Source organism: Vulpes vulpes, chromosome 3 (genome assembly GCF_048418805.1).
Source record: "Vulpes vulpes isolate BD-2025 chromosome 3, VulVul3, whole genome shotgun sequence".
Taxonomy (NCBI): Eukaryota; Metazoa; Chordata; class Mammalia; order Carnivora; family Canidae; genus Vulpes; species Vulpes vulpes.
This window is the reverse complement of record NC_132782.1, coordinates 66,666,445-66,694,092: the sequence shown is the minus strand read 5'-3', so window position 1 is coordinate 66,694,092 and position 27,648 is coordinate 66,666,445. Positions and strand designations below refer to the sequence as shown.

General features: G+C 46.9%; 1 protein-coding gene across 1 annotated transcript; it reads left to right on the top strand.

The window, feature by feature from the left end:
• The first annotated feature begins 72 nt into the window (after positions 1-72).
• Positions 73-27,648, top strand: NSUN2 (NOP2/Sun RNA methyltransferase 2). The gene is made up of 19 exons (XM_072752685.1): positions 73-439; positions 565-722; positions 1,314-1,418; positions 6,101-6,206; positions 8,513-8,584; positions 9,394-9,478; positions 11,022-11,214; positions 13,219-13,293; positions 14,586-14,716; positions 17,211-17,284; positions 17,884-18,014; positions 18,388-18,484; positions 20,998-21,182; positions 21,386-21,478; positions 22,232-22,367; positions 22,703-22,783; positions 23,040-23,178; positions 24,518-24,557; positions 26,692-27,648. Exons 1-19 carry the CDS (start codon positions 329-331, stop codon positions 27,017-27,019), a joined length of 2,340 nt encoding a protein of 779 aa, XP_072608786.1. The 5' UTR covers positions 73-328; the 3' UTR covers positions 27,020-27,648.

The following is a 27,648-nucleotide window of genomic DNA, read 5'->3' as shown; positions in this document are numbered from 1 at the left end:
GGCCCAGTCCCCGCGGCCGGAGCCCCGCCCCCTCGCCGGTCTGCGCACGCGCGGCCGCGGGCTGTCCGCGGAGCTGCCGGAGTCCGCGCGGGCGACCTCGGGGCTGCTCTCCGGGGGCCCCCGTCCCTCTCGGGCGCCGCCCGCGCTGCCCCTGGCTCGCTGCTCCCCGAGAGCACGGGCCGCGGCTCCTTGGGCGTCTTCCCCGCGGCGCCCGCGGGCCCCGGAACGGCGCAGGCGCGGAGCCGGGGTCCTCGCGCCAGCCCGGAAGTCCGCTGGGCCGGCCGTGGCGGGGAGCTGGGTGCGGGCGGCGTGCGCGGCCGCGTGGGCCATGGGGCGGCGGGCGCGGGGCCGGCGGCTCCAGCAGCAGCAGCAGCAGCAGCAGCAGCGGCCGCAGCGCGCGGAGGACGGCGCCGAGGGCGGCGGCAAGCGCCCGGAGGGGGTAGGAGCCGGGGCGCGCGCGGGCGGGCGCGGGCGGGCGCGGGCGGGCGCGGGCGGGCGGGGGCCCCGTGGGTGAGCCGGCCCGCGGCCCCGCTGGCCTGGGTGGACCCGCGTCTCGTTCCGCAGGCCTGGGAAGGCGGCTATCCCGAGATCGTCAAGGAGAACAAGCTCTTCGAGCACTACTACCAGGAGCTCAAGATCGTGCCCGAGGGCGAGTGGGAGCAGTTCATGGGGGCGCTCAGGGAGCCCCTCCCGGCCACTTTGCGAATCACGGGCTACAAAAGGTAGGGGGGGGTCGTGCCCAGGCCCGCTGCTGTCGAGCCGCCGTCGGTTCGGGGCCGGGGCGCTCCCGCACCCGCCCTGCCGCCGACCACTGCTCCCCGGCGCTGTGGATTCCAGGGTCTGGAGGCGGTGAGGGCGGAGCGCGGGGTCACACGCAGTAAGCCGCGGTGTGCGGGGCGGGAGGCCGCAGCAGGGAGCGTGCCACCTGGGAAAGGATGGCCCCTGGGCATTGGAGAGCCGAGGGTGCCCCTCCCCGGGGACACCTGAGGATTGATGTCGTCACACAGTTTGTGCGAGAGCCCAGTTCTCTGTCCCTTCAGATCTTTGTGGTACCATCTTTCCCAGGTGAGTTGCAAGTAAACGTGAGCGGTGGGAATATTTGGGAGGGAAGGAAGGCGGTACTCCCTTAACGGTGAAACAATGACGGTCGTTTAAACTTGGAAGGGGTAGAGGAAGAAAACAGGGATGAGAGGGGCACCTTTCAGTGCACACGGGGGTTTGTTTTAAGACACTCGTCACCTTGGGTTCACAAAGGATAACATGTATCGTATTAGCCATCCAGATTGGATCAAGACTTACTTATTTTTTAATAGCCACGCAAAGGAGATTCTTCACTGCCTGAAGAACAAGTATTTCAAGGAATTGGAGGACCTGGAGGTGGATGGTCAGAAAGTTGAAGTTCCACAGCCCCTGAGTTGGTAGGTCAGACAAGCCTTCATCCTGTGGGAGGATTTTAATCTTTGTCAAAGGACAACCTGTTTTCTTGGCAACGTGTTTGCTGCTACTGAGAGAGAATCTGAATCGACTTTACGGACATCCATGCATTTTTTTACTCAGTGCTTTTCCCCTGTATTTTACATCAGTGTGCAGCTTTTCATGCATGATTTGTGGCTCCCTAAGGGTTAGTTGGTTCTGTTAGTTTTTCCAAGTCCATCAGCCTGTTGCCTTCTATGATGGTACCACTTGTGTCCATTTCCATTTAAACCCTTTGTTTCTTCTCGTCCAAACTCTTGCCCTGTGGCTCTCCTATGTTCAGCAAAAGGAGGCTCAACCTCACAAAGGTTGCCACAGACAGGTTCCAGCTGATTCTCTATTGCCCCTCCCCCCCTTTTTTAAAGGTTTTATTTATTTTTGAGAGTAAGAGAGCACGTGTGTGCACAAGGAGTGGAGTGGGAAGAAGAGGGACAGGGAAAGAATCAGCGCTGAGCAGGAAGCCCAACACGGGTCGATCCCACAACTCTGAGATCATGACCTGAGCCAGAACCAAGACGCAGACACTGAAGCAACAGAGACACCTAAGCGCCCCTGACCCTATCTCCAGTGTCCTCGGCACTTGAGCAGACTCTTGCCCTCCATGCTAACCCTCTACCCTCTCTCTACTTGTCCTTTGGGTTCTTTGCTTCTCGTGGCTCAGCTCAAGTTTCATTCCAGTCAATGCAGTTCCAGCTTCTAAAACACCTGGAGTCCTCACGCACAAACTATAGCGGCAACAAGCCCTGGGTCAATTTAGGAATCTTAAAGTCTTTAAAGTAGTTTCTATCCCACATTTCAGATGATCAACTTTGAGGCATTGAGAGTTCTCGCAGACAATGATATTAAATGATCCCTGTAAAAAGGTGAATTTAATCAGCACTTCTGACAACTTCTGAGGTTTTGCTCATCCAAGTGTATGAGGACCCAAAGGAAGATCAGGTTTTTACCAAACGAGGGTTATAGATATGCTTTTCTTCCGTCCGTTGGTCATTTGGATTTTCCGTGGCCATATCCCTGATGTGCTTGGCATAGACATTTTGAGTAAATGCTGGAGGGCCAAAAGCTAAAATCAGTATTCAGCTGAGCTCAAAAGCAAATGTCACCATTTTAAAGCAACATTTCAAGGATACAAGAATAAACCTACAATTTTAAGTCAAAAACATGTCATCATTTTTTTTTTAAGTCAAACATTCTGGTCAGATTTTAACAGCTTGCAGGTTCTGATACAGGAAAATGACTCTGGTGATCACTGCATGCCCACTGTCCTGACGTCGTTAGGAAAGGAAAATGCTTTTCTAGCTGCTGTAGGCATGACATGGCTGATTGAGCTAACCTGCACATTTCCAAGCGTCTTCCTCTCTCCCAGTAGCCAGGTTCTATACTTACCTCCTCTCTAGTGCCTTGGTTTGGAGATTTAACCGATGGTACTGGTGTTTGAAGCAGAGGCCACCTGACACTTTGAAAAGAAGTGGGTTTTAGGTTGCCTTTGTGCACATTTCTAATAGTCTTGCGAGTGTTGGCTGCTACATATAATTACTGAAAGCCTTTGGTCCTTAAACATGCATAGAAACGTAGCTTTTCAGATGAGGAAGTCTTGTGGGCAGTAGGAGGAGCTGAAAAGCATGCATCCTATAGGCTTAAAGAGGTGCCTCTGGGTGGGTCATTGTGCAGGTTCCAACAGATCCATGACAATTAGGCTTGCCATTTTTCTCCCTCTCTGCAAACTGCAGTTAAACTCTAGCCTTGCAACATTTAATAGATGGTTTCCATCTTGATTATTGTACAGTAGCAGTGGGTCCAGGAATAGGCAATTCTTCAACACCTGAGAAACATCCCAGGGGTTGTCTGGTTGAAGAACAAATGGGAATCACTCTCTGATAACCACCAGGAATCACTCTCTGATAACCATTGGTGATGCTTTTCATGTTTTGTTGGCTATAATCTGAGCACACAGCTGAAGGGTGTGAACAACATACTGTGTTATTTGTGTTCCTGATACCCAGCTTTTCCGTTACCCGGGACCATTGCATGACAAATTTTATTGTACGAACATTCAGTCAGATTTGCTTGTCTGTGTGAGCTGCCCATGAGTCTCTTGGCAAGCAAGAGAGAAGAAACTTACCAAGATTTCTGGTGATTTTCTGTAAATAAATCGAATGATATTCTCTACATTTTGGTATATAGCGGAATTAAATTTAGGAAAGTGTCTTTGAAAACCATGTTTTCTAGAAGGAATATTAAGTGCAGGACTCCTAGCTTTGGCAGATTTTGTTTGTTCGTTTTTGTGGACTCAGACCTGTAAGGTATTATACCAGAGCATTCTTATAAAAGTGTTATTTTGATGATCAGTTGTTGAGAATAACTTGATTGTTATTCTGTTTATGTTCTTTTTATGTATGGGTTGAAAGATGACTTATAATGAATATTGTATATTTTTACAGATAATTTTTTCTCTGTAAGAATTTTTGAGGTATAAAGATGACACTGGTTTTTTTTAACTCATCCTGGGAAGACATGCTAAGTTTCCAAGTAGGACTTTAAAGACTCAGGAGCTAAATTTGAATTATACACCTAGAAATTCAAATTTAATTCTTTAAGGTATCTTATTTGATGTTAAAAGCTACAAAGATGTTTGTTGTTCCAAAACCATGGTTCCTAAAGCTGTACGAGATGTATACTTTTTCATTTTAATCATTAGTTTTTGTATTTAATTATTTGAAGGTTAAGTATTTTTTTTGAAAGATTAATAGCTTTCACAATTTATGTGCAGTGGAATTTTCATCTTAATAAATTTACATTTTTTAACGGAAATTTAATCTAAAAAGTACATGAGGAAATATTTGTGCAGGTTGTATTTAGACTGCTTATCTTTATTTGAAAATGAAAATTCAGCTATTAATGATTAATAACTGAATTGAACAAATTCATGGTTGAATGCATGTGGCATTCAGATGAGTGAATAAATGATGTTTTGGTGATCTGGTAAGGTGGTAACTTGCATAATTCATGGTCATTAATCTCATACAGTTCAGGGTTACAAGAAATTACGTGAAAGTCATTGATCACATACAGTTCAAGGTTGCAAGAAATTTCATAGAAGTAGGTGTTTGTCTCCCCAGTCTTGCAAAGTTTGCACTGAAATAGCAGATTTTCCACAAGACTACAGGAAAAGGCAAATCTGAGTGTATTCCTACAATTTTACCCCTGAGGAGGCCAAAGGGAATATTTGAAAACTAAACTTTTTAATTGCTTACTAAGTGTGATTTTGTTTTGGTTTTAGATTTTTGAAGCAAGTTAAATATTGTAGAAGGAACCAGGCATAGGGAATAGAGCAAAGTGCTGGGATAGCTGGAGGGCGGTCAGGAACAGGTTTAGGCAGTTTCATCTTCATTATTTGGTAGAAAATACTTCCCAGATTTCTCTCTTAATATCATTGATGGTCAAGTGTCTTAAAATCTCAAGGCCTGAGTTTGTTTCTTTCAAATAATTACTCTGTTTCAAAGCAGTCAAATGTATTGTTTTGCAACTGTTCTGATTGGATTTTCAAGGCTGTGGCCTTAGCTACAATTTGACACTTGGAAATACTGTGATCCTGCATTGTTAAGTTGAGCTGGTTATTCACCCAAGACTGAGTAGTAAGTATTAAAACTGCAGTGAGACTTACCACTGAGTTGGAAGTAGTGTGTAGCTTGGTGCCAGGTTGGGTGAGCATGGCTCTGGCATAGCAGTGTGCTGACTGGAGCAGTTGGAGCTCAGGGATCATGTGTGAGCCAGGTTTCCTAATCAGTGGTGTCATCATTACAGAAAGTTTAAGTACAGAAATGGCAGGAGATGCTTCTTCATTCTTAGGTCCATATAAATAATGATATAGGAGTACAAGTCAGTGTGGCAGTGATCCTAGGGTTTTTTTTTTGTTTTTTTTTTTTGATGTGTAAAATGTTTCAGTACGTCATTGGGCTATTTTGTTTTAGATGTAGTGAAAAATATTGTAAAAAAGATTGCAACTAAATGTCAAACGTTCTGGTAGTTCTTCAGCTGTAATTTTGATTGTGATCTGCAGTTTTTAAATTTCTTAGGTCTTTTTTTTTTTTAAGATTTATTTTTTTGAGACACGCACATGCACAATGTGGGGAGAGGGGCAGGGGGAGAGAGAATCTCAAGTAGACTCCTCGCTGAGCACAGAGCCCAACATGGGGCTTGATCCCAGGACCCTAAGATCATAACCCGAGCTGAAATCAAGAGTCGGCTGCTTAACTGACTTCTTTTCTGATGGCCTCTGTACCATCGTTAGCTTTCATGGTGAAGACCAGAGGAGTCTCCGCTTTCTCATCTGTTCTTGAACATCATCATTGCAATTTCGTAGTAATAATCATACTAGATCTCTTTGAGCTGCCTGGCTCTTGTGTTTTTGCCCGGGCCACGATGCAGTTAGAACCATGATGCTTATGTCCCAGTGACGTCATGCGGTGCTGGCCGTCTCTACATAAGAGGATCGTGCATGTGGGGAAGTAGAACAGAAGTGAGTGTCTCATTGACACTCATTGGTATACGATCTGTAAAAGCCAGAAATTGTCAAGAGTACTTTTATGTATATAATCCATTGATGCTTTACCTTCTTTTTGGTCAGGTATCCTGAAGAACTTGCCTGGCACACAAATTTGAGTCGAAAAATCTTGAGAAAGTCTCCACAACTGGAGAAGTTTCACCAGTTTCTGGTTAGCGAAACCGAGTCTGTGAGTAGATTTTTTTAGACTTGTTGGTTCTCCTAAAGCTCTCATTTAAACACATGGTGGTTAATTTAAGCTATTTAGTATTATGGTTTTATTTTGTCCATAAGTGTCACTGGAAGCGATTTGGTAGATAGGGTGTATAGAAAAGTGTTTGTCACTCTTATTTCTGATGACTCCTACAGCTGTGCTCTTCTTTGGTGCATCCATTATGGGCTTTGGGGAGGATCTCAGATCTCAGACACTTGTGCCCTTGATGTCTTGTTTCCTTGCTCCTCCTGGGTTTGGTGGCTGCAGTGCTAGTAGGGTGTCGTTCAGGAGATGGCCACTTGATCTGCTCTCTTCTCATCATTTCTGTTCTTCCCTTGCTCCTATCTCTGCTTCACCTTTGTTGCGAAAAACCCATGAAGCCTGAATTTAACAACTTTGGTTTTCCATGGCACCGCATCCTCCCGGCTGTCTCTTTGCCATCCCAAATTCCTTGGTTTGGCTCAGGCACTGAACTTGCTACTTTAGGCTCAGACCTCCCCCTTAAAGTAGTGGTTCCCTCCTCCCTGTGATTAAGTGGACACCCGTGCATTTCTTGGTCTTCTTTTTGGTCTTCTGGAATTGTCACTCGTATATTCAAAATCCGAGATCTTCTCTTTCTGTTCTTGAGTCTCCTTTTACCAGTCGTGGAAAGCTTTGTGTTTGCCCAAGTGATGCTTATTTTATTTCTTTTCATTCTGAGTTTCCAGGGGTGCTCTCAGGATCCCCGTGCTTCCCCCACAGCTCCCCTGGAGGCCCTCTGCCCCAACCCCATCTGACCTCTGCTGCACCCACAGCTCTCTCCTACCAGGGCCGCAGTGGGGCTCTTGCCACTTTGGTGACTTGGTAAACAGGGCTTCTGCTGGCCAGGCTTTCCATCCCTCCCAACCCAGCCCACTCCACTCCCGGCCTGGAAGGAAAAACCCAGCTAGGTGCTGCTGCATTCCTGATTCTGTCCCTGGGTCAGTATAAGAGGGGATTTTCTGACTCCAATTCCCGTCCAAATGGAAGGTCAGGTGAGAGGGGCAAAGTAAGGGCAACTCAGGTTTGCTCTGGACGAGCAGACGGTTTGTGGGTAGCCTCTGCAGAACTGGGGTCAGGTGGAGGGAAGGGCGGGGAGGGTTGGGTTGCTAGTGTGGGCCACAGGGAGCCAGTGCAGGGTTTTGATGGAACGTCGGCAGGGTGAGATGCCCTCTGAGGGCTGCAGAGCCCCTTCAGTACTTTTGTATGAAGCGAGTGAGTGACTGCCAGCTTGTTTAGCCAGGTGCTCTGTCCTCGTACCACTCGGATGCTTTGATTGAAAACTTGGGGTGGAGGATCATGAGTAACCTGCTTGGAATGCATGTGCCTAGTGAGTTGATGGAAGTGCACAGACTCCTTGTGGGCCAGACAGCCCTGAGGTTCAACTCCGCAGGTTCGTCTGGGAGTCTGTGTTAGGTTTGGACAGCTGCGCGAGGGTGAGGTGCGCGGCGGCTGCCTGGCTGGCCGTTCAGGCTCAGGGGAGCCATGCTGTCATGGGGCCGAAGTCTCCTGGCAGCCGACATCCTGCTGCTTTTTAACTGATCATGATTTCGGAGGCATTCAGTCTGGGGGCTTGAACCAGAGGAGTGAGTGAGGCCAGTGCTGGCTCCATTCACATGTGTGAGCAGTCATACGTGTCCACAGGGGCCCCCGGCCTGCTGGCAGGGACCTAGGGGGGCTGCTGGCCAAGTGGGAGTTGGGGGAGACAGAGCGGTGCTTGGGATTCTCACCCCTGTGCAGGGCAGCTCTTGTGAGTAGAAAGCAGACAGTGGCTTTTCCTGCAACAGACGAGGACTAAGAGAGAGCTTACTGTTCAAGCGGAGAGGGAGAGCCTTGCTGGCAGCGGCTTTCTGTTCTGTGCCTGTGGGGATTTGCTTCCTGCTGCCGAGGGGGTGTCACTGGCAGCGTCCACCTCCGAGACTGCTCATCCACCTTTCGTTCTTTCTCAAGAGGGCAAGTTGGGACTGCGGAAGCTTACACTCCCCTTTCTTTTGTAAAGTTCAGTATTATTAAACATGCATTTCTAGTGTTCTAGCAGTAAGTTTTGCTGTTAATGGTCATTCTTCCTTAGCCTTTAGATAGCAGCCGTTAACTCACTAGTATAAAAACCTGTCCCATTTACATACTGTTCTGTGTGATAGTATTAACTGATGGCATGTGTGATGATTATGTGGTCTTTTTCTGTTGCATATGGAGTAATGCCTAGTATTGAAATTTTCTGCCTTTTTAAATATTCCTTTTTTTTTTAAATTTTATCTTCTAAGGGAAATATCAGTCGTCAAGAAGCCGTTAGCATGATTCCACCACTGTTACTCAATGCTCACCCTCACCATAAGGTATTGTGTATTAAAAAGAAAGTGGCTTTGTTTGCTGACACCTTTTTCTTAATATAATTCTTGTTTTTTGCCCTTTTTTACTTTTTATTTTTGATAGAGAATGCTATGTATTTTATTTTAGGTTTGTTTGTTTGTTTATTTATTTATTTATTTATTTATTTATTTATTTATTTATTTATTTATTTATGTCTTAAATTTTACAACCCATAATTATTTTCTTTAAAGTTCACTCACTAAATGTGTTTAGTACACAGATGAACTGCAGTGGTCTTGCCACTCAGTCAGATTGAAAATCATGATGAATGCATCCTGAGAACTTGTTACATGCCAAGCATTGCTTTGTGCTCTTCTCCTGAATTCATTCATTGTGTTATCCACATGTCCCTGTGAGGGTAGATGCTGTCACTCACTGTCTCATTTTTCCAGATGGGGAAAAGGAGGCAAAGAAAAATTGGAACCATCAGCTTAGCATTCCAGGGCCAGCCAGTGGCTGGGCTGAGATTTGAGTCCTCATGTTTTTCTGTCCCTTAGCAGGCTGCTTACAGGGCTGCCTGCAGTGAGTGTCCTTGCCCGTCCATCCCCTGAGTGTATGGCTCCCATTGGACTCCAGTGCCATTCTGTTCCTCTGCAGAGTATCTTCCTCCTGAGATCCCTGGCAGCTAAATAGATAACGTTGAGGATTCATTCCATAAAGCAATGTATTTAAGTCTTAGAAATCAAAATACTAGAATGACTCCTATAGTTGTTTTAAATTAAGTGTAGAATGTTTGATTTCTCAAAAACATCAAACATTTCTTGCTTTTTAATAGATCTTAGATATGTGTGCAGCACCTGGATCAAAGACCACACAGTTAATTGAAATGTTACATGCCGACATGAATGTGCCTTTCCCAGGTAGGCATTGGACTGCCCTGTGGAGGGTCAGAATGCCACTTTGTGGAGTGTAGATGAGGGAGAGAGGATAACCTTACCTGTAGGTTGGGTCTCAGAGCCTTCTGTGACAAGCAGATTGGTCTCTGAGAGTAGGACTGGATATTTCACATACCACTGTGACTAGTTCCCAAACCCACGAGTTTGTACCTGAAGGTGGGGGTGGGGGTGGGGGAGGGTGGCTTCACTTTAGAATTAAGTGTGTGTTCTGTGAAAGCAAGTAGTGTTTCTTGCTTTTTTCTTGCTGTTTAGCCATAAGTAGGTAAGTTTCTGTTTGAATCTTGAGTGGTAACATTGTCATAGTGGGTTTTTATGTTGGTTTGTTTTCTGATTCCTCACTGCCCATGTGAGAGGCAGTAGAGTGTAATTATGAACTGCTGTCAGGCTTATCACCTTCAAATCCCAGCACGGTAGGTGACGGTATTGGATGTCTGTGTGAAATGGGCGTCAGCCTTGGACTTGGGGGTGTTCTGAGCTGATAAAGTGCTCAGACCATGGCAGCGATCACCGTGTCACTAGTGCTCCTTCGAAGAATCCTGTCTGTGGTGTTACTCTTTCAGCATTTTATCTGCTTCTCTCTCCTCCTTCCTTGTTAAGCCACCTGCCCTCTTCCTGTATGAGTTCAGCTTTGTTTGTTCAAAGTGTTCTTTCCTGTGACATAACTATTAAAAAGGCTTCTTTATTCTTTTCTGTTTTTAATTATTTTCTACAAATTAGTAGTAAAGAGCCTCTTTCTATTATCAATGTTTTACACTTCCTATTTTTAGAATAATCTTGATTCTATAGTGTTATGAGGCACATGTGCCTTTTTGCTAATGATGGAACCAGAAATGAGAAAAGGTGGCACCCGGGTCTCAGCCAGGGGTTCAGACCAGACTGCCAGGCAACCTTCAGGAATCCAGGCCCCACCCCAGAAACCGGATTCGCGGGGTTTAGAATAGGAGACCCAGCACACACGTGCAGTATTTTAAACACTTGTAAGTGGATTCTATTGTTTTCTACACCTTTTTTCCTCCCCTATTGCCATTTTTTAAAAAAGACTTTTTAAAAAATGTATTCATTTGAGACAAAGCATGAGCAGGAGAATGAGGTAGAAGGAGAGGGAGAAGCAGACTCCCCCCTGAGCCAGGAGCCCAATGTGGGGCTTGATCCCAGGACCTTGAGATCATGACCTGAGCCAAAGGGAGATGCTTAACCACCTGAGCCACCCAGGTGCCCCCCTCATTCTCTATTTTGTTATTAAAAATAATAGAAAAGATGTTTTTGGCTTGTACAAAATGAATAATTCAATGATTGGAAAAAATCTTGCCATTTTGTTTTTTGTGATCATAAAAATCTATGCTGAGCCACCTTTTTGGACTACTTAGCTTCTTCTGGCAAATCTTATGCTTGGGTCTTGAGTTTGGTGGATTGCTGCTTCTCACCTGCCAACCAGGAGCTTATATATTTCAGGAAATTATTCTACTTATGCTACATTTCACCTGACGCTATAACCTTATGTTCTCAGAGGGGTTTGTCATCGCAAATGATGTGGACAACAAGCGTTGCTATCTGCTCGTTCATCAGGCCAAAAGGCTGAGCAGCCCCTGCATCATGGTGGTCAACCACGATGCATCCAGCATACCTAGACTCCAAATAGATGTGAATGGGAGGAAAGAGATTCTCTTCTATGATCGCATCTTATGTGACGTCCCTTGCAGGTATTTATGCTATTAAGAGGCCAGAGAACCTAAAATCCACCAAGGAAGTCAAATCAAATATAGGCTAGAAGGACCTTGCACATGAACACACCCAGATACGTACACGTCCTTCTCCTGGCAGCTGGTATCAAGACAGAGACCTTGTGACCCTAAGTTAGCAGACAGACGCCAGAGTGTCAGTGCCACCCAGTGCAGTAGAGCTAGGGTATGGAACCAAGAGGCACAAGCTGGGCCAGCTTTGTAGTCTTCACAAAGGTAAAGAAAATCCCTGCGAGGTTAATAGCATTGTAAGCTCTGCTATGGTTGGTCTCAGGAGCTGATCATGAGGATTGATCTGTTCATCCAGAGCGAGCCCACTCCCAACTTCACTCGTCACGGAGTGATGTGATCCTATTTGGTTTTCCTGATAAGTCTTCTATTATTCAGCGCAGTGCAGTGTAGGAGTTCAGACCTTTGAGAGACTCGTGCCTGTATTTATTGTTTTTGTACATACATTTCTTCAAATTTTATGTATTGTTAGATTTTTAGAGTTACCCATAAAACAATTTTATGGCATAACTGAATAACTGAGTTTTTCCAAAAAGAAAAGGATAAAACTGCAGACCTCTCCTCTCTTAAGTTCTCAGAGGCGGCAACGTAGGCCATGGTCACCTTGTGAGCACATGAATTTGTCGATGCTGGAGCACGGAAACCATCACAAAACTCTATTGGCTCGGAATGTGATGGTTACATAAGATGGCCGCTAACATGCTCCACCTTGTTTAAACCATAGCAGATTGCCTGCCTGTGGCAGGATGCGTTATGAGAGCTGTAAGTCGGAAGAATGAGTCGGATTTCACTTTAAAATTCCTGCAAGAAGGCCCTGTGAAATACTGAAAATGGGTCATGAGCCACAGTTATGTGATTTTTCCTTTGGATCAGATGTTTTCCCATTCCTGTGTTCTTTTGATCCAAAAGCCAGAACTCACTTCTGGTGTCATCCTGGAGAATGCAGGGACCTTCTGAGCACTGAGTTGTAAGCTGAGGAAATCCTAAACATTGTGGTAGAATTTCAAGCCACTGCTGTACTGGCAAGGGATGTCATTTGAAAACCATTATATCTCTTAGAACATTTTCATCCTGCAAGCCCCTTCCCCTCAGCACAGATAACTAGACCACCAAGGGAGACTAAACACCGAGAAAGCCAGATCCAGAAATCACCCAGGAAAAAGTGGGTAGATAAAGTTAGGTGTGGAAGAAAGATGAATCGATCAAGTCTGTATTACAACATTTACATGAAAACAATTTGTATTAAAGGTAGAAAATCAAAAGTGTTTGATGCATAGAAAAGTCTTGATGAAATTAAATTGGCTTAATTGAATTTGCTGTGGAAAATCCCTTATGAGTGTGTTTGTCATTATTCATATAAATCTGATTAAAATATGATTGTTGATTAACCAAGTTGTTATGTAAGAGAATCCAAGTGTCTTGATGGTTGTGTGTCCTGGGTCTGAAAATTAGTTTTGCTAGTATTTCTCTCAAATGAAAGCAAACTGATACTTCCTTAAGTCTTGAATGAGAATATCTGTTCAAATCCGTTTTTTCTTACCTAATTGAAACCTAAAGTATAATTTAAAAAATTTAGTGTCATTAATGTCTCTAAAGCAGAAATAGAAAGTTGACTGTGGTTTGTGAGAATTTAGATGGGGTTTTTTTTTGTTGTTTTTTTTTTTTAAGATTTTATTTATAAGAGATGCAGAGAGACCTCAGCAGAGGGAGAAGCAGGCTCCATGTGGGGAGCCTGATGTGGGACTGAATCCCAGGACCCCGGGATCACGACCTGAGCGAAAGGTGGACGCTCAACCACCGAGCCACCCAGGCGTCCCTTTAGATGGGGTTCTAATTGGCATTTATAATAATAAAAAAATACCCATTTTGTAATTTAGCTTGGATATTACGTATTTGTTAAACTGTGGTCGGTCTCCCTGAACAGAGTTTTAAGTTCTTAAATATCTTCCTTTCTAGCGGAGATGGCACTATGAGAAAAAACATCGATGTCTGGAAGAAGTGGACAACCTTGAATAGCTTGCAGCTGCATGGGTGAGTTTGGTTACACCTGGCAGGCAGTCCCACCACAGCAGGGCAGGGTTACCCTGAGTGTGGTGACAGTGTCCGGAGTGTGAGTTGACTGACCATAAGCACCAGTAAATGGTCGCCTTTGAGAGAGTTTGCATATGAATCAGGTAGTAGTTTTCAGAACTTTTTCAAGAGTGGGTAAACTGAAGACTGTATGCATTTCAGGTACACATTTATTAAAAATGTCTTTATGACAATTTCCTATAACATTTCAAGATCTCTGTTTTCCATGAAATGACCACTTAACCTTTTACTGTCCTACTCAGCTTTCTTCTCTCTCCTCTGTTTTTCTGTGTTATTTTGCTTAACATTTTGATGTTAATCAAAACTGATTAATCAGTAAAGATATTGATTGTCTTTAAAGACAATTTGGAAAATTCTTTTTTTTTTTTTTTTTTTTTTTAAGATTTTATTTATGAGAGATGCAGAGAGAGAGGGAGAGGCAGAGACACAGGCAGAGGAAGAAGCAGGCTCTATGCAGGGAGCCTGACGTTACTTGATCCTGGGTCTCCAGGATCACACCCTGGGCTGAAGGCAGCGCTAAACCACTGAGCCACCAGGGCTGCCCCAATTTGGAAAATTCTTAAAAGTAGAAGGAAAAGAAGGTCTCATAACTCAAAGATAACTTCTGTGATGTTTAGTATACTGTAACATTTTTCTGTGCATATGGATGTTAACGTGCCAGTCTCTGTATGCTCTACAGAGCTGTGTATTCTTTTCTTCATTTAATGTTAGAATTACACACTCCCAATTGTAGAACTGTAGGTGGTCTATAGTGTACTAATGAATATTCACCATAAATAACTCCAGCAGATTTTGTTTCTCTGTTAAATACGTTTTAGCTTTTTGTGTGTGTGTGTGAAATAGATGTTAGGATTAGAATGTACTAAGGCACATAAGCTGTTCATACAAAAGTCAGATATTTGTGCAGGGATGGAGGGTTCTTACTGGTGGGACTCACATAATATACCGATTTGAGTCATCAGTCAGCTTTGTGCTCTGGTCGTTGGCATGTTGGGAAGAGTAAACAGATTGTTTATGTAGATAGACACTATTTTGGTTAACACAGAACACTGTATGTGGGTTTGTGCTAACTTTGTGTGGAGCTTTAAAGAGTTCTTTTTATGGGAATAGTGTATTTTGTTATTCGATATCTGTCATAAAAACGTGATGAATATGTGATGCGAGGAGTGCCTGTGCGGTGTGTGCTGCATGGGTAGGTTTGGTCTCAGGGTGACCTAGCGTCTGCCTCTCAGCCTACAGCTGCGGATCGCAACGCGGGGCGCCGAGCAGCTGGTGGAGGGCGGCAGGATGGTGTATTCTACTTGTTCACTAAACCCCATCGAAGATGAAGCAGTTATAGCATCTTTGCTGGAAAAGAGTGAAGGTAAGTATGTGGGGTGCATTAAGTATGTGCTATAGCGTATATTCACACAGACCTCTTCCCGGGCCTTTGCTTGTGTGATAAGCCTATAAACCCTGAAGTGAGATACCCTGACTTAAAAACATGCCTTTATAACGAATTTATCACACTTAAGGAATTATGAGGATTGCCTGTTTTGTGTCTCTTAAGTTTGAAAGATTAGGTCAGTCCTCATAATGGTGTTTTGCAAAATCTTAGCTGTGGTAAAACACTTGAAGTTGACCATTGTAACTGTTCCTAACTGCATCTTGGTCGTGTTAAGAACACTCACACAGTTGTGTAGCCAATCTGCAGAGCTCCTCGTCTTGCAAAACTGCGGCTACGGGCCTCTTACCCAACTCCGCATTTCCCGACCCCATGGTCCTCTTCTGTGAGTGTGATCACTCTAGGGATCTCGTGGGTGGAATCAGGTAGGATTGTCTTTTTGTGACTGGCTGATGTCACTGCACACCATCCTCAGGGTTCATTAGTGTCGTAGCCCATTTGGGGTTTTCATTCTTTCTGCCGGAAAGGCTAAGGACGTCCCCCTGTGTGCATACTGCATTCTGTCCAGGGTCCCTGGGCTTGTTCACCACTTCAGCTGTTGTGGAAAGTGCTGCTCTGATGTGGCTGTGCAGTTAGCTCCTCGACACCCTGCTCTCCAGTTTCTAGGCTGTGGATCTTGTCGATCTTGCTGGATGATAGAATTCTGTGGTTCATTTTTGAGGTTGGACCACACTGTTTTTCACAGCAGACATTCCTGGCAGCAGTGCCTGAGGGTTCTGACTTCTCCACATCCTGGCTGGCTCAGCTCTTGTTCCTTTCTGCTTTTCGATAGTAGCCATCCGAATGGGAGTGAGGTCTCAGTACACTCTTGTATACGAGAAACTGGGCAGGCAGATGATATGAAATGTTTTTGAACAACAGTTTCCATAATGGTTTGATGTAAAATACTTCTTCTGTAAGTTCTTACTGGTACTTTACCTTTTCCCCTCATATTTGTCTTAAAGCTAATAAAGAGGGATTTTAAACTGTGATTCCTAGAATAGACTGTTTCCAAATTGCCTCCACATGTGTGTATGAAGGAAGTTGGATCATAAATACTGAGACAGGTATCCACAGCTGCCTCAGCTTCCAGTTCTCTCAGTGGCAGTGGCTGACTGGCCTGTGCTGTGTAGTCTACCCTGTAGTTCTCCCCTTCGGAGTCCTTGAGATCCGAATTCAGTATGTTGTGTTTATTTTGTTTGGCTGTGAATTCTGAATGACGTTCTTTGCAGGGACATAGTCTCCATGGCAGGTAGTAGTGATGTGATTGTGGGTGTCCCTCTGCTGGGACAGGTGGCCTTCCATTCTCAGTTTTGTGGGGCAGCCATCTCTTTGCATGTGGTGGTTTCAGACTGCAGGGTAGACTCCATCTCCTTGGTCTGTCAGAGGCACCGCATGTAGGTGGGGCTGCATGGAAGAGTTGTCCTTCGCTGAGCCTTGCACTTGACAGTGACTGAGGATTTGGGAGGGGTGCGGCCCACCCTGAGGGAGCTGAGACTTGGCTGTAGACAGGGCGGCCGACAGGCAATGGGTCTGCACACACTAGACCAGCGTCGGCATCTCCTGACCCGCATGCTGGTCGGGAGTCACTGCTGAGCCCTGCCTGGCCAGGGCTTGGAAGACAGAGCCAGGTTCTGCCCACCTGCGCTGTTATCCCTGTTTGCTTTTAAAAATAAGAATGTTCAGGTAGACTAGTAGGAATCATGACAGTGCTTTAATCAGAGGTTTCTTACGATAACACCTCTGCCATGAGGACTTTTGCTTTGTTTTATAATCGTCTACGTGTTTCATAGCTTCCGTGGAGCTTTGTTGGCTTTCCCTCTTCTTAGAGGCTGTCCAGTCTGTGTCCGTGATCTGTGGCCACAAGGGGTTTCCGTGATGGCCCCATCTTACAGCTTCTTACGATGTTGTTACTGTAGACAGGATGTTATTAAAGCTGGACCGTTGGCCCTGTTGGGCTTAGTTAGGAGACTAACTCAGGCCTGAAACAGAATGATTTAAAATTTTCACAGTTCACTTTAAATGTTACTTTTAGGTTCTGGGGTGTTTGCTTACAGGCATGGAGACCCATGTTGTCTGACTGATGTGTGTGTCTAGAAGTCTGGCACTGGTCGAATGCTCGGAGTTCTAGCCTTGGGGCACATTTCCGTGGGGGGCATAAGGCGGTGTTTTAAGTCACGTGCTGCACTGTCACTCGCTCTAAGTAACTTACAGTGAGTTTATGAGCATAGCTGTTCTCCCAGCCAGGCTTAGGCCATTTCTGTCCTCCCCTCCCTGCCGCCCCTGCCCCAGAAACCACTCCCGTCCTTTCTCTCTGTATGGACTTGCCCTTCCGGGCTTGCCATGTAAATAAAACCACATGCTGTGTGATCCTTTGCATCTGCTTTCATTCACTGGGCACAACATGGGGGGATTTTGTTGTTGTTGTACGTAGGTGCTTTGGAACTTGCTGATGTGTCTTCTGAGTTGCCAGGGCTGAAGTGGATGCCCGGAATCACCCATTGGAAGGTAATCTTGCTATGAGGACTCTGACTCATAAGAGCAGGTACATCTTGTCAGGCTGGTCTGAATCATGCATTTTAAAGTGTCTATATTGGAGTAACTTCAGTAAATACTACTTTTGGTTGTACTGTGAGTTTTGGGTGAGAGGTAATTTCAGAATAATACTGAATGACAGATGGTATGATTATACAGATATTTTTCTCTGGCAACAGAAACGTTTCCCTACCTTTATTCTCTAATTAGAAATCAGCTTTGTGTATTCTCATCCCCATAAGTCTAGCTCTGTTGTGTTATTATTACTGGCTGGGATTCAAGCTTCGTTTCCAGTATAAACAATTCACTTCTCAGTTTTAAACCAGAAACAATCTGAGGCTTGTTAAAAAACAAAAACAAAAACAAATCTGCATGGAAAATACTTTTACAAAATGATTATTCTATCTAATGGAATACAAGAGCATCTACCTCATTTTTCTCTTCCCACATAGTCTCAGCTTTGAAGAGCAATGAGAGTTGCCATTTATCATGTTTGAGAACATTTATGTTAGCACTCTGATCTTTTTATTAGATAGTGCGGTGATTTGGAGTTCTGCTGTCTCCTTTTGCAGGTAATGACGAAAGATGGACAGTGGTTTGCAGAATGGGAAGATGTTCCTCACAGCAGACACACCCAGATCCGACCCACCATGTTCCCACCAAAGGACCCAGAAAAGTTACAGGCGATGCACCTTGAACGTTGGTGAGTTTGTGGGGCTTGCAGAGGTTTGGGAAGGTGGGGAGTTTGGGCCCTGTGGCGTTCCTGCAAGGCCTGGGCCATACTTTAGATATGTGAATTTGCCAGCAAGAAAGAAGTTCTTGTTTTCTGTTAGCTGCTGGCATTAAGCATTTGTAAGCACTGCAAGTGGTGAGGACCTAAATGCTTGTACTTAGGATGCTACCTTAAATGTCTGCACAGCTGACGCTGGCTGTCTGCCAGTAAGGGTTGTGTGAACACTGACCAGAAGACGTGACTTTTCTGTCACAGATCATCTTTGCAGTTTTTTTTCTGAAAAGAATATATTTTGAATCAGGTAAAAAGTATGCGTTGTGGTTTGTTTTTGTTTTTGTTGCAGTCTTAGGATATTACCACATCATCAGAATACTGGAGGGTTCTTTGTGGCAGTATTAGTGAAAAAGTCTTCAATGCCATGGAATAAACGTCCACCAAAGGTAAGTGTCTTCTGAAATAATGTGGCTTATCATGTGAGCTTTCTGTGCATTCTGGGCAGATGTTGACAGTGGTCAGTGGAGCATTTTTTGTACGTGGAAAGCTGCAGAGCATAAGCGTGTGTGTGGCAGGGGCAGGGATTCATTTAAATTTTGAGTTTTCCAAAAAGCAGCAATGTCTTAAAAGGATAGATCTATGGAAAAGGCAGGATTGGGGGATTATGTTCTTTTTGCCTCTTAAATCCAGTTGTTAAATAAACATTGAGAAGACATAATGACTCTTAAGCGGCTCAGGGTCATAGTCCCAAGCTGGCTGCTATGCTCTGTTCCCTGGGGGTTGGTTCAGTTGAGCCCATTGCAGATTGACAGGACTCTGCCAGCCTCAAGCCAGCCTGTCTCCCCGCCAGCTGTGGGGGGCAGTGATAGAGACTGTCCAGGCCAGGCTGGTAAGGAGACGAGAAGGCCTGAGCTGTCCTAAGGAATCAGTTGCCTCCTGCATTGTTGTTGGAGGCCCTGAAACAGGTTGAGTAAGAGGGCAGCCTTTTGAGTCTTGCCCTGTAATGTCTGCTGTCCTCTTTATCAACATGACATTTATTTCACTAGTTCGTATCTCAGCCTTCTATAATGTCGGAACGTGGCTGAAATCACACTCTGAAGGTCAGTGTTTCACATGAATGCTTACAAAGGAGGACAAATAATGCTTAGACTTTGGAGGGGCAGAAAGGAAAAGTTCCTGGGATATGCCTACTGCATGTTAATATTTGAGTGGCCAGCCTCACATCAGGGCTTCCGACAGGTGCCATGCTGCTTGCATGAGGCTATGCATGAGGCTAGAGAGTGTTTCACTCCTGATGTTCTCGAATCTCCTGGGTCCCAGACTCCAGAGTCAGGAGCTCTGAGCAGTGCTGTCCCAGACAGGGAGCACCAGCTACATGTGTAACTTCCATGGTCTAGCAGTCCCTTTAAAAAGTGCACACAAGGGTGCCTAGGGGGGCTCAGTTAGTTAAGCATTGGCTTTCAGCTCAGGTCATGATCTTGGGGTCCTGGGATTGAGTCCTGCATCAGGCTCCCTACCCAGGGAGGAGTCGCCTTCTCCCTCTCCTCCCACTGCTCATGTTTGCTCACTTGTGTTAGTGCAAATAAATAAATAAAAGCTTTAAATAACAAAAATAGAAGTACAAATAAAAAAATAAAATTAATTTTAATGATGTTCTATTGAGTTAAGTGTACTTATAATTTTATTTTGTTGTAATCACATAAGAAGCTATTAACAAGTTGTTATTTGTGCTTTCATACTGAGGTTTTAGAATCGTGTGAATTCAGTCTGAGATTCCTCTTCCTTGTGCTAGTCTCTGTGGACACAGTGAGAAAACACACACGGCTCTGGGTAGAGCGTGTTGTGCCCTCACTGCTCACTGTAGCGGCCTCAGGCCTTGTGGACGTTTCTGTCCTGGGACCATGTCCAGAGACAAGTGTCAGGCTTTCCCTTGAGTCCTGCCGCTCCATGCAGTGTGGGACTGTGTAGGACAGCGGGGCATCACTTGCTCCTATAGTGAGCCTCCTCCCCTCTTCTTTTATTATCCTGGGTCCTTATTCCTTCCACTGAGGGGTGGTGGGAAAGAGGCACTTGAGATGCCTGGGAAGGACAAGGAGGCATTTCCAGGAGCTGGAGGGGGGTGGGCAGGGCCTTTGGGTGGCTGTTTTCTCTTTTTTCTCTTTTCGTTTTTTACTTTTGAATGAAATGTATTTTCTGGGAGGCAGTGTTGCCTAGCACGGATTGCTTTAGAGTCCCGCCAGCTCGTCTACTTCAGAGCTCCTTGAGGAGCGTGTTTCACTTTCCTGTGTTCGGGTGTCCTAATTTGCAAGCTTACTTCATAGGGACTGGAAATCACCACTGTCACCAATGCTGCAACTTGTTAGGATACACTTTAAATAATTGTTTATAAATATTTTGTATAAAATGCACATTAAGCAGTCAGCCATTTGACTCGTTCTCAAAGCCAGGTTGATATGGGTTGCCCCAGCTCCGCAGTTCCTTTGTTATGCCGCAGTTGTTTCGATGTCCCTGGAGGCACACCGTATCCCAGGCCTGAGGGCCTGTATCCAGGTGCCCCAGGACGGGCTGCAGTTATTTACACTCGTGTCCTGACCCTCCCTGCTGTTCCAGGGATGGTCTTTGGCCCATTTATAGCCGTCAGCCTGCCTGACGCAGAGCAGGTGCACAGTAGCATTGGTGAATGAGGATGAGCTGGCTGTGTTGTCGGCCTTTACTGGGAAATTACGTGTACGTGCTCTTTACGGGATTAAAATAGAATCCTTTTTAACTTCAGAAGAAAAGGCACCCATGACTTCTGCTTATAACGGCAAATGAATTAAGATACTTCCCAACAACTCTGCCTTCTGTATATGAAACACTAGAGAAGTAGGATGGTTTTTGTGTCGTGAGCGCTGGTTTTCTTGGGGTGGGGTAAAGTGGGTCGTGCTTGGAGAGAAAACACGCTCATCTCCCGGTCCAGCTGCAAGTGGAGTCGGCGGAGCCCAGAGAGCCTGTGCGGGCCAGCCCTGCGCACCCCACAGGAGGAACGGCTGCAGACCCCACTGAGCTGGGAAGTAAAGCCGTCAGTGGGATGGAGGACACCGACACGGCAGGAAGGCCTGAGAATGTAGACGACAGCGGAAGTAAGAGAGACGGAGTGTGTGGGTAAGAGAAGGGGTTCTGTCTGCACCTCTGAGTCCTCGCGTTCACCCGCAGGGGCTGCCGGGGCCGTCCCCGCTGCAGGGGGTGCCGCTGTTTGTGGACGGGGGTCGGGTGCGTGCAGAGGACTGGCGGGAGGGGAGAGCTGCTGTGGGCGGGTAGCCCGAAGACTGATGACTGAGTGCTGCTTGTCTTGAGTCCCTCCTCAGGCCGCCTCCATCTAAGAAAATGAAGTTGTTTGGATTTAAAGAAGATCCGTTTGTGTTTATTCCTGAAGATGACCCGTTATTTCCACCTATCCAGTAAGGACTAATTCAGCCTTGTAATTCTTGATACACATGTGCTATTGGTCACATTTGGCCCCATATTTTTATTTAGTTCCCTATGGCATGTTTTTTCTCTTGTAACTGCTTGGAAGAGCCAGTGACACTTTAGAAAGCGTGTTCACCAAGCGCTTTGGTGTTCGGTGAGCAGCCAGAGTGGGGGTGGGGTCCCGGGGTGGGGTCGGGGGCTGTGCTGTGGCCCCGAATGTCAGGTACCCAGCGGAGCTTCCAGCTCAGTGGCTGGAGCCGCCCTGCCCAGATCCTGTGGGAAGTGGAGACCTGGTCTGGGTGGGAGGTACCCTAACTAGAACTCCGTGAAACAGAGGAGAGGTGCTTAGGATTATGGGCTCCAATGCAGCTCTTCCTGCTTAGTTAATCTCAGTTCACATTGACCACAATGGGCACCTGGCTGCCTTGTGGATGATGAATCCCCCACAGAGGTTTGTAAGATTCCGTTAGAACCTTTGTCACTTGGCTTAGGTGTCTTCAGGTCATTGGAGTTGCAGGTGAGAGCAAGAAGTTGTACTTATTAGTGAAGGTCCCAGATCTAGTTGTACTGCAAGAAAAACTGGCCCAGGGTTTTGGGCAAACTCTGTTGAGTGTGGGTGGTGGGTGAGCAGGGCCCCCTGAGCCACAGATGAGACACCAAACTCTGTTGGGGGAGGGGCCCATGCCTGAGGCCACTTGGTCATGCTTGAACCAGACTTGTAAGCAGCTTGGTCTTATCTGTAGGAAGTTTTATGCGTTGGATCCTTCATTCCCAAAGATGAATTTGTTAACTAGAACTACAGAAGGGAAGAAAAGGCAGCTGTACATGGTGTCTAAGGAGCTGAGGAACGTGCTGGTAAACAACAGCGAGCGGATGAAGGTGCGCACAGTGCAGCCCAGGCTGCTGGGGTGGGGGTCTGGCCTAGCTCGTGCATGGGCTGGCTCTGGTGTTGGCTCTGCGTACACACAGCAGGCAGATGGGGTGGCGGGGCCGGGTTCTCTTGGTTTATGTTGTGGTGATGATTGGTGGACATCAGCCACATGAAACCAGTGCCATCAGAGCATCAGTGAGGCCGCCAGCACCCCTACTTTAAGTCAGACAACTTCTAAAGTGTCTCCGGTTCTTCCCTTCAGCACCTGCTTACAGCTCTGCCTCCTGTGGTAGAAGGGGATTATTTTAGTTTTTTGGCCTTCATTTACGTGTTCCACTTGTAGGTTATAAACACTGGGATAAAAGTGTGGTGTCGGAATAACAGCGGTGAAGAGTTTGATTGTGCTTTTCGTCTGGCACAGGAGGTAATTGGGAACATGGAGTTGGTAGCCCCAGCCTCGAGTTTACATGCAGCAGCCAGTGGTGGTAACCCCACAGGTGCAGTTGCTGCGAGACTGGGCTGGTGCCTACCAGCCTCCAGACTCTGAGCAGGAGTATGTCTGCTTTCACACCCCTGCAGGGGTGCCCCCCTTCGCGGGCCTGCCGGGAGGGGAGGGTTGGAAGGGCCCCAGGGGCAGTGGGCCTTGTTCACACTCATCATGGTGGCCTCTCTTCCCTCAGGGAATATACACGCTGTATCCATTTATCAATTCAAGAATTATCACTGTGTCGATGGAAGATGTTAAAATTCTGTTAACCCAGGAAAATCCGTTTTTTAGAAAACTTAGCAGTGAGACATACAGCCAAGCCAAGGACTTGGGTAAGCAGTTGGACTCGCATAGAGGCCTGGCTTGTCCTCTTAAAGACAAGACGGAGCTGTTCAAGCTCGTTAGAGCTTTTTTTCTACTACTGTCAGCTTCCAGAGGGCTTTGTGGAGACAGCGTCCAATCTCAGCATACCTGAGGCTAGAGGACCCCCTCAGGTTGTCCTGCTCCAGCAGGCCATGGTGAGGGCCCTTGCAGCACCAGCCGACAGGTGTGGGGCCCTGGCTGTCCCTTGAGCCTGAGCCCCGAGCGCCCGCCACCAGGGAAGGAGGGCATATCCTGGTGCTCCAGCTTGTCCTCATCCATCACGAGGGCAGGACGCTAACCAGCATGGGTTGTTTGGCATTTCAGCAGGTGGGTTGCAGCAGGATGCAGGCGTTGCCAGCTTCTCCCATGGCTTGACCAGTCCACCAAAATAGATCCTTGGTCACATCGTTGTTTTGGTATTTTATGAACTTCCACTTCAGGGTGTTCTGGTGGTATTTTCACCTAAAAAAAAAAAAAAAAAAAAATCACCAGGGATTCTAATTTTGATTTTCTTTTTGTTCTTTGTTATTTTTTAAATGAGATTATATTCAGTTATTTGACACAGAGAGAGGGAGATGTAGGCTCCCCACTAAGCAGGGAGCCTGATGTGGGGCTCGATCCCCCAGGACCCCGGGGTCATGACCCGAATTGAAGGCAGACGCTTAACTGATGGGCCCCCCAGACACCGTCGTCTTGGTTATTTATTATAACTTTGCCCACAGCTTCTGGCTCAGTTTGCACAGAAATTGAGCAAATCAAGTTACTGCAGTTATGTATTTTATGTTTGCAACTGAAGGATATAAATCATTTGCTGGGTGGAATCTGTCTCCTGGTGTCCCGAGCAGGAACCGCATTTAAAGTGGAGATTATTTTAAAGGATAAAGGGACTGTTTGTACTTGTTTTCTTCTTCTCCTTAATCCCACATTTAGATGATCATGGTGTACTTTTTGATAATTTTTATGTGTTTTCTGTGCTGTTTCTGGAAGTTGGAGCAATTATTTGCCTAATCTTGAATGTGAGCATTAACCAGTAGTTAATCCCTGTCTCCCTGCTGCTGAGAGAGACTGAGTAGTTTCACCTAAATCCCTGAGTGGTCTGACTCCATCGTCTGCCAGATTGTCTGGACGGTCCCACTTGGTGCTCGGCTTGCTGGTGGTTCTGTGTTTCTAGAAAGAAAGTCCTCTTTTTCCCACTGGGATCCTTGAGACTGAGAGTGCAGATTATTTGCTGCTCTCTCTGCAACCTGGACACATAAACGGTGTGGACAACTGGCAGGCTTCGCCAACACATGTCTGTTTCTCTTCCAGCCAAGGGGAGCATCGTCCTTAAGTACGAGCCGGACCCTACGTAAGTGTGGGTGCTCCTGCCGGTGGGGGCACTGTGGGTGGTTGTGGGAGCCTTCTATGAGCATTCTCCTAAAGGCAACGGAGAAGTGCTAGGACAAATGTTACTGTGTATTACCGTGAAAGTACTTTATTACAGGAGCATTCAGCTCAGACCAAACAAATTTTTATTTAGAGAATAAAATGTCTAGTACTATCTCTCTGTGCCTGAGAAATCTGGTTCTGATTTCCATCCTGAACAGAGGGAATGTAAAGGGGAAATAGTCAAGACAGGTGGGGTCTTTCCATCTCTGCCGAGGGTTCAGCCCGGGTCTGTGGGTTCCCTGTTAGGCACCGGGCAGTGTAATCTAGGGCAGGTGTGGGGGTGCGCCACTGCCTGACCACTGTCCTGTGGTGTTCACAAGGATCACGCAGCCCTTAGGAGTCTGTTGAGAGTTAGCCCCGATGGTCCGTGCTGCCCAGAAGCAGGGTGAAGAGCTCAGGTGGCGTGGGCTCCCACAGGGCTGCGTCTGGAGGTAGGGCAGATGGGGTGAGCTGTGGGTGGCAAAGGCGCAGGAGTGCTCGGGGATGGCTTCTGGGCTTGAGCTGTGCAGGTGTCATCCAGTCAAGGGGAAGGACGGGAGAACAGACAAGCTGAATTTGGAAATGCTGGGATAGGCCGCAGGAGACCTGGGCAGGCTGCCGTGCAGAAGTTTTAGGAGTTGAAAGGCAGTTCCAGGTGTGGTTCTTTGGGCCGATGTTGATGCATCGCCATGGGCTTAATGCTTGGAGCTCCTAAGGGCAGTGTAGAAGGGAACCAGGACTTGCAGGCTCTCCTGGCAGTATTGGGGGGTCCAGGTCCATGAGATGGGAGCAGCAAGGGAGGGGGCAGGAGTAGGAGAGACAGGTGGTGTCCCGCGTGCGAGCCGCGCTGTAAAGATGTAGACCGTGCTTGCCAGGTGTCTGCGGCGCACAACAGTGAACGGGGCATCGAGTGCAAGTGGCCGGGTTGGAGAAGGTGTAAGTCAAGGAGGCTTCAGTACTCGTGGAGGAAAACCCAAGAAAAGGAAAACAGGCTCTGGGTGTGCCAGGAACAAGGGGCAGTTTCAGAACCGTTAAGACCGGGACCCAGAAACGGGTTTGAGAGGTATGGAACCATGTGCTCTTCCACAAACTGACGCACAAACTGACGCCAGCACCTGGTGCAAAGGTGGCTGCGGAGCCCTTAGGTAGAGACTGAAGGTGGGAGTCGGGACTCTTATCTTTTCCCTTTAGCGAGTTTTCTCCGCGTGCTGTCCAGGCTTTCCTCAGGGAAAGTGGAAGGGTGCTGAGGACTTTCCCTCTCCTTGTCATGGCTTATTTCTCTCCCTGGTTCAGCCCCTTCTCTTTCCTGGTGTGTGCGTTTTGAAGTATAATCGGAGCCCTCCTACACATCACGGAGTGTGGGATGTAGGGTTCATTGAACAGGGCTCTTGGAGCCAAAACGATAGACCAGTGGCAGACCTGGAAGGAAACAATGATTTGCAAGGCCCTTGGTAAGGGGCACATGAGTCACATGGTAACTGCCGGCTGTCTCAGCCAAGAAAGGGGGCTTGCTGCCGCCTGGCAAGCAGGTGGACACGTCTGTGGCAGGATGGAGCAGGCTCAGGGAGGTGGGGGTGCTTTGGGCCCTGAGAACACTGCACGCTGGAAACGGGAGGCATGGGGTCCTGGGGCCTGTCCTGTGATGTGTGATGTGGCGGGGGGTTAACTGAGAAGAGTTGGGGTCACCCAGCCGGCAGGAGGGAAAGCACTGAGTGGCAACAGTGTGGGCGGTCTGGCTCCCCGTCCGGCTCTGCAGACGTGAGGCCTCACAGGTTGGTCTCCTGTGGAGATGGAAGTATTTGGAAATTCTGATGTTGAAAGTGTGTGTGAATTCTGGATTTGGGGTTTATTCCTTTAGAGCTTTGAGAAGGAAAAACTGGTCAACATGAACATGTTGAGAGTGTTTAGGACCTGAAACGGGCTGATCTTCCTTTGAGAAAACCCTCCGCAGGATCGCAGGCTAGAACGGCTCCCAGGGCTCGGGGAATATTGTTTTTGGAAAGGTTGCCTGTTAATACCTGCTTTGGTGTGTCAGGAGGATGCTTGATACTGACGCTCGGCCACTTCATTTGTAGGAAACCAGACACCCTCCAGTGCCCCATCGTGCTGTGTGGATGGCGGGGAAAGGCCTCCATTCGGACTTTTGTGCCCAAGAACGAACGGCTTCATTATCTCAGGATGATGGGGCTGGAGGTGTTGGCAGAAAAGAAGAAGGAGGGGACTTCTCTGGCACAGGAGAGTACGGGCAGCTCTGGGCCGCCAGAGGACGAGGTGAGTGCTGAATCTGGAGCAGACCCAGCAGCCAATGTGGACGTCAGCACAGATGCCACCGTGGACGCCCCTTTGGACGCCAGCACGGGTTCCTCAGGCTCTGCCCCGACGGAGACCTCCCTGCCCCGGTGAGGCCATCCTGCGCCGACAAGGATGCCCCGGCAGCACCTATGCACACAGGTTGCAGGGGCCTCCACCTCGGTGTCCAAAGCCAGACCCAGAACTTCTCATCTGTGTGAAGTACAGATTTTTGAAGACTGGAGAGGATAGAATGACCTCAGTACTGCTTTTATATATATTTTTTAGCTTGTTAGAAGTTGCTCATTTTCCTGTTTCTTTGGCAAAGCTGGGTCCCTTGTGCCTGTGGCTGGTGATAGACCGTCACTGTTACAGTCTTATTCCTGTCAAGACACACAGCTGCCCTGGCGGGAAGTTTCAGGTCCCTTTTATTATGGCTATGTTGGTTTTATGGTCCCGTGTTTCTTTTAATTATTATTTATAGAAAGAATCTATAACTCATGGGTCTCGTAGACTGCGAGGACTATGGAGTTGCACATTCACAGTGCTCGGTACTGTGGTCTCAGATGACTTCTGTGCCTTTGTAACAAAAGGTGAAATAAACTTTTTCTCAGAGTAAGAGCTGTCTTATGATACTAATTGTGGGGGTTTTATGTGCTTTTGCTGATGGAGTGCTTTGCAATTCTGGTTTTTAAATGAGGTTGGGGTCCCTGGAACGGATAAATAAATTATTAATGACAATG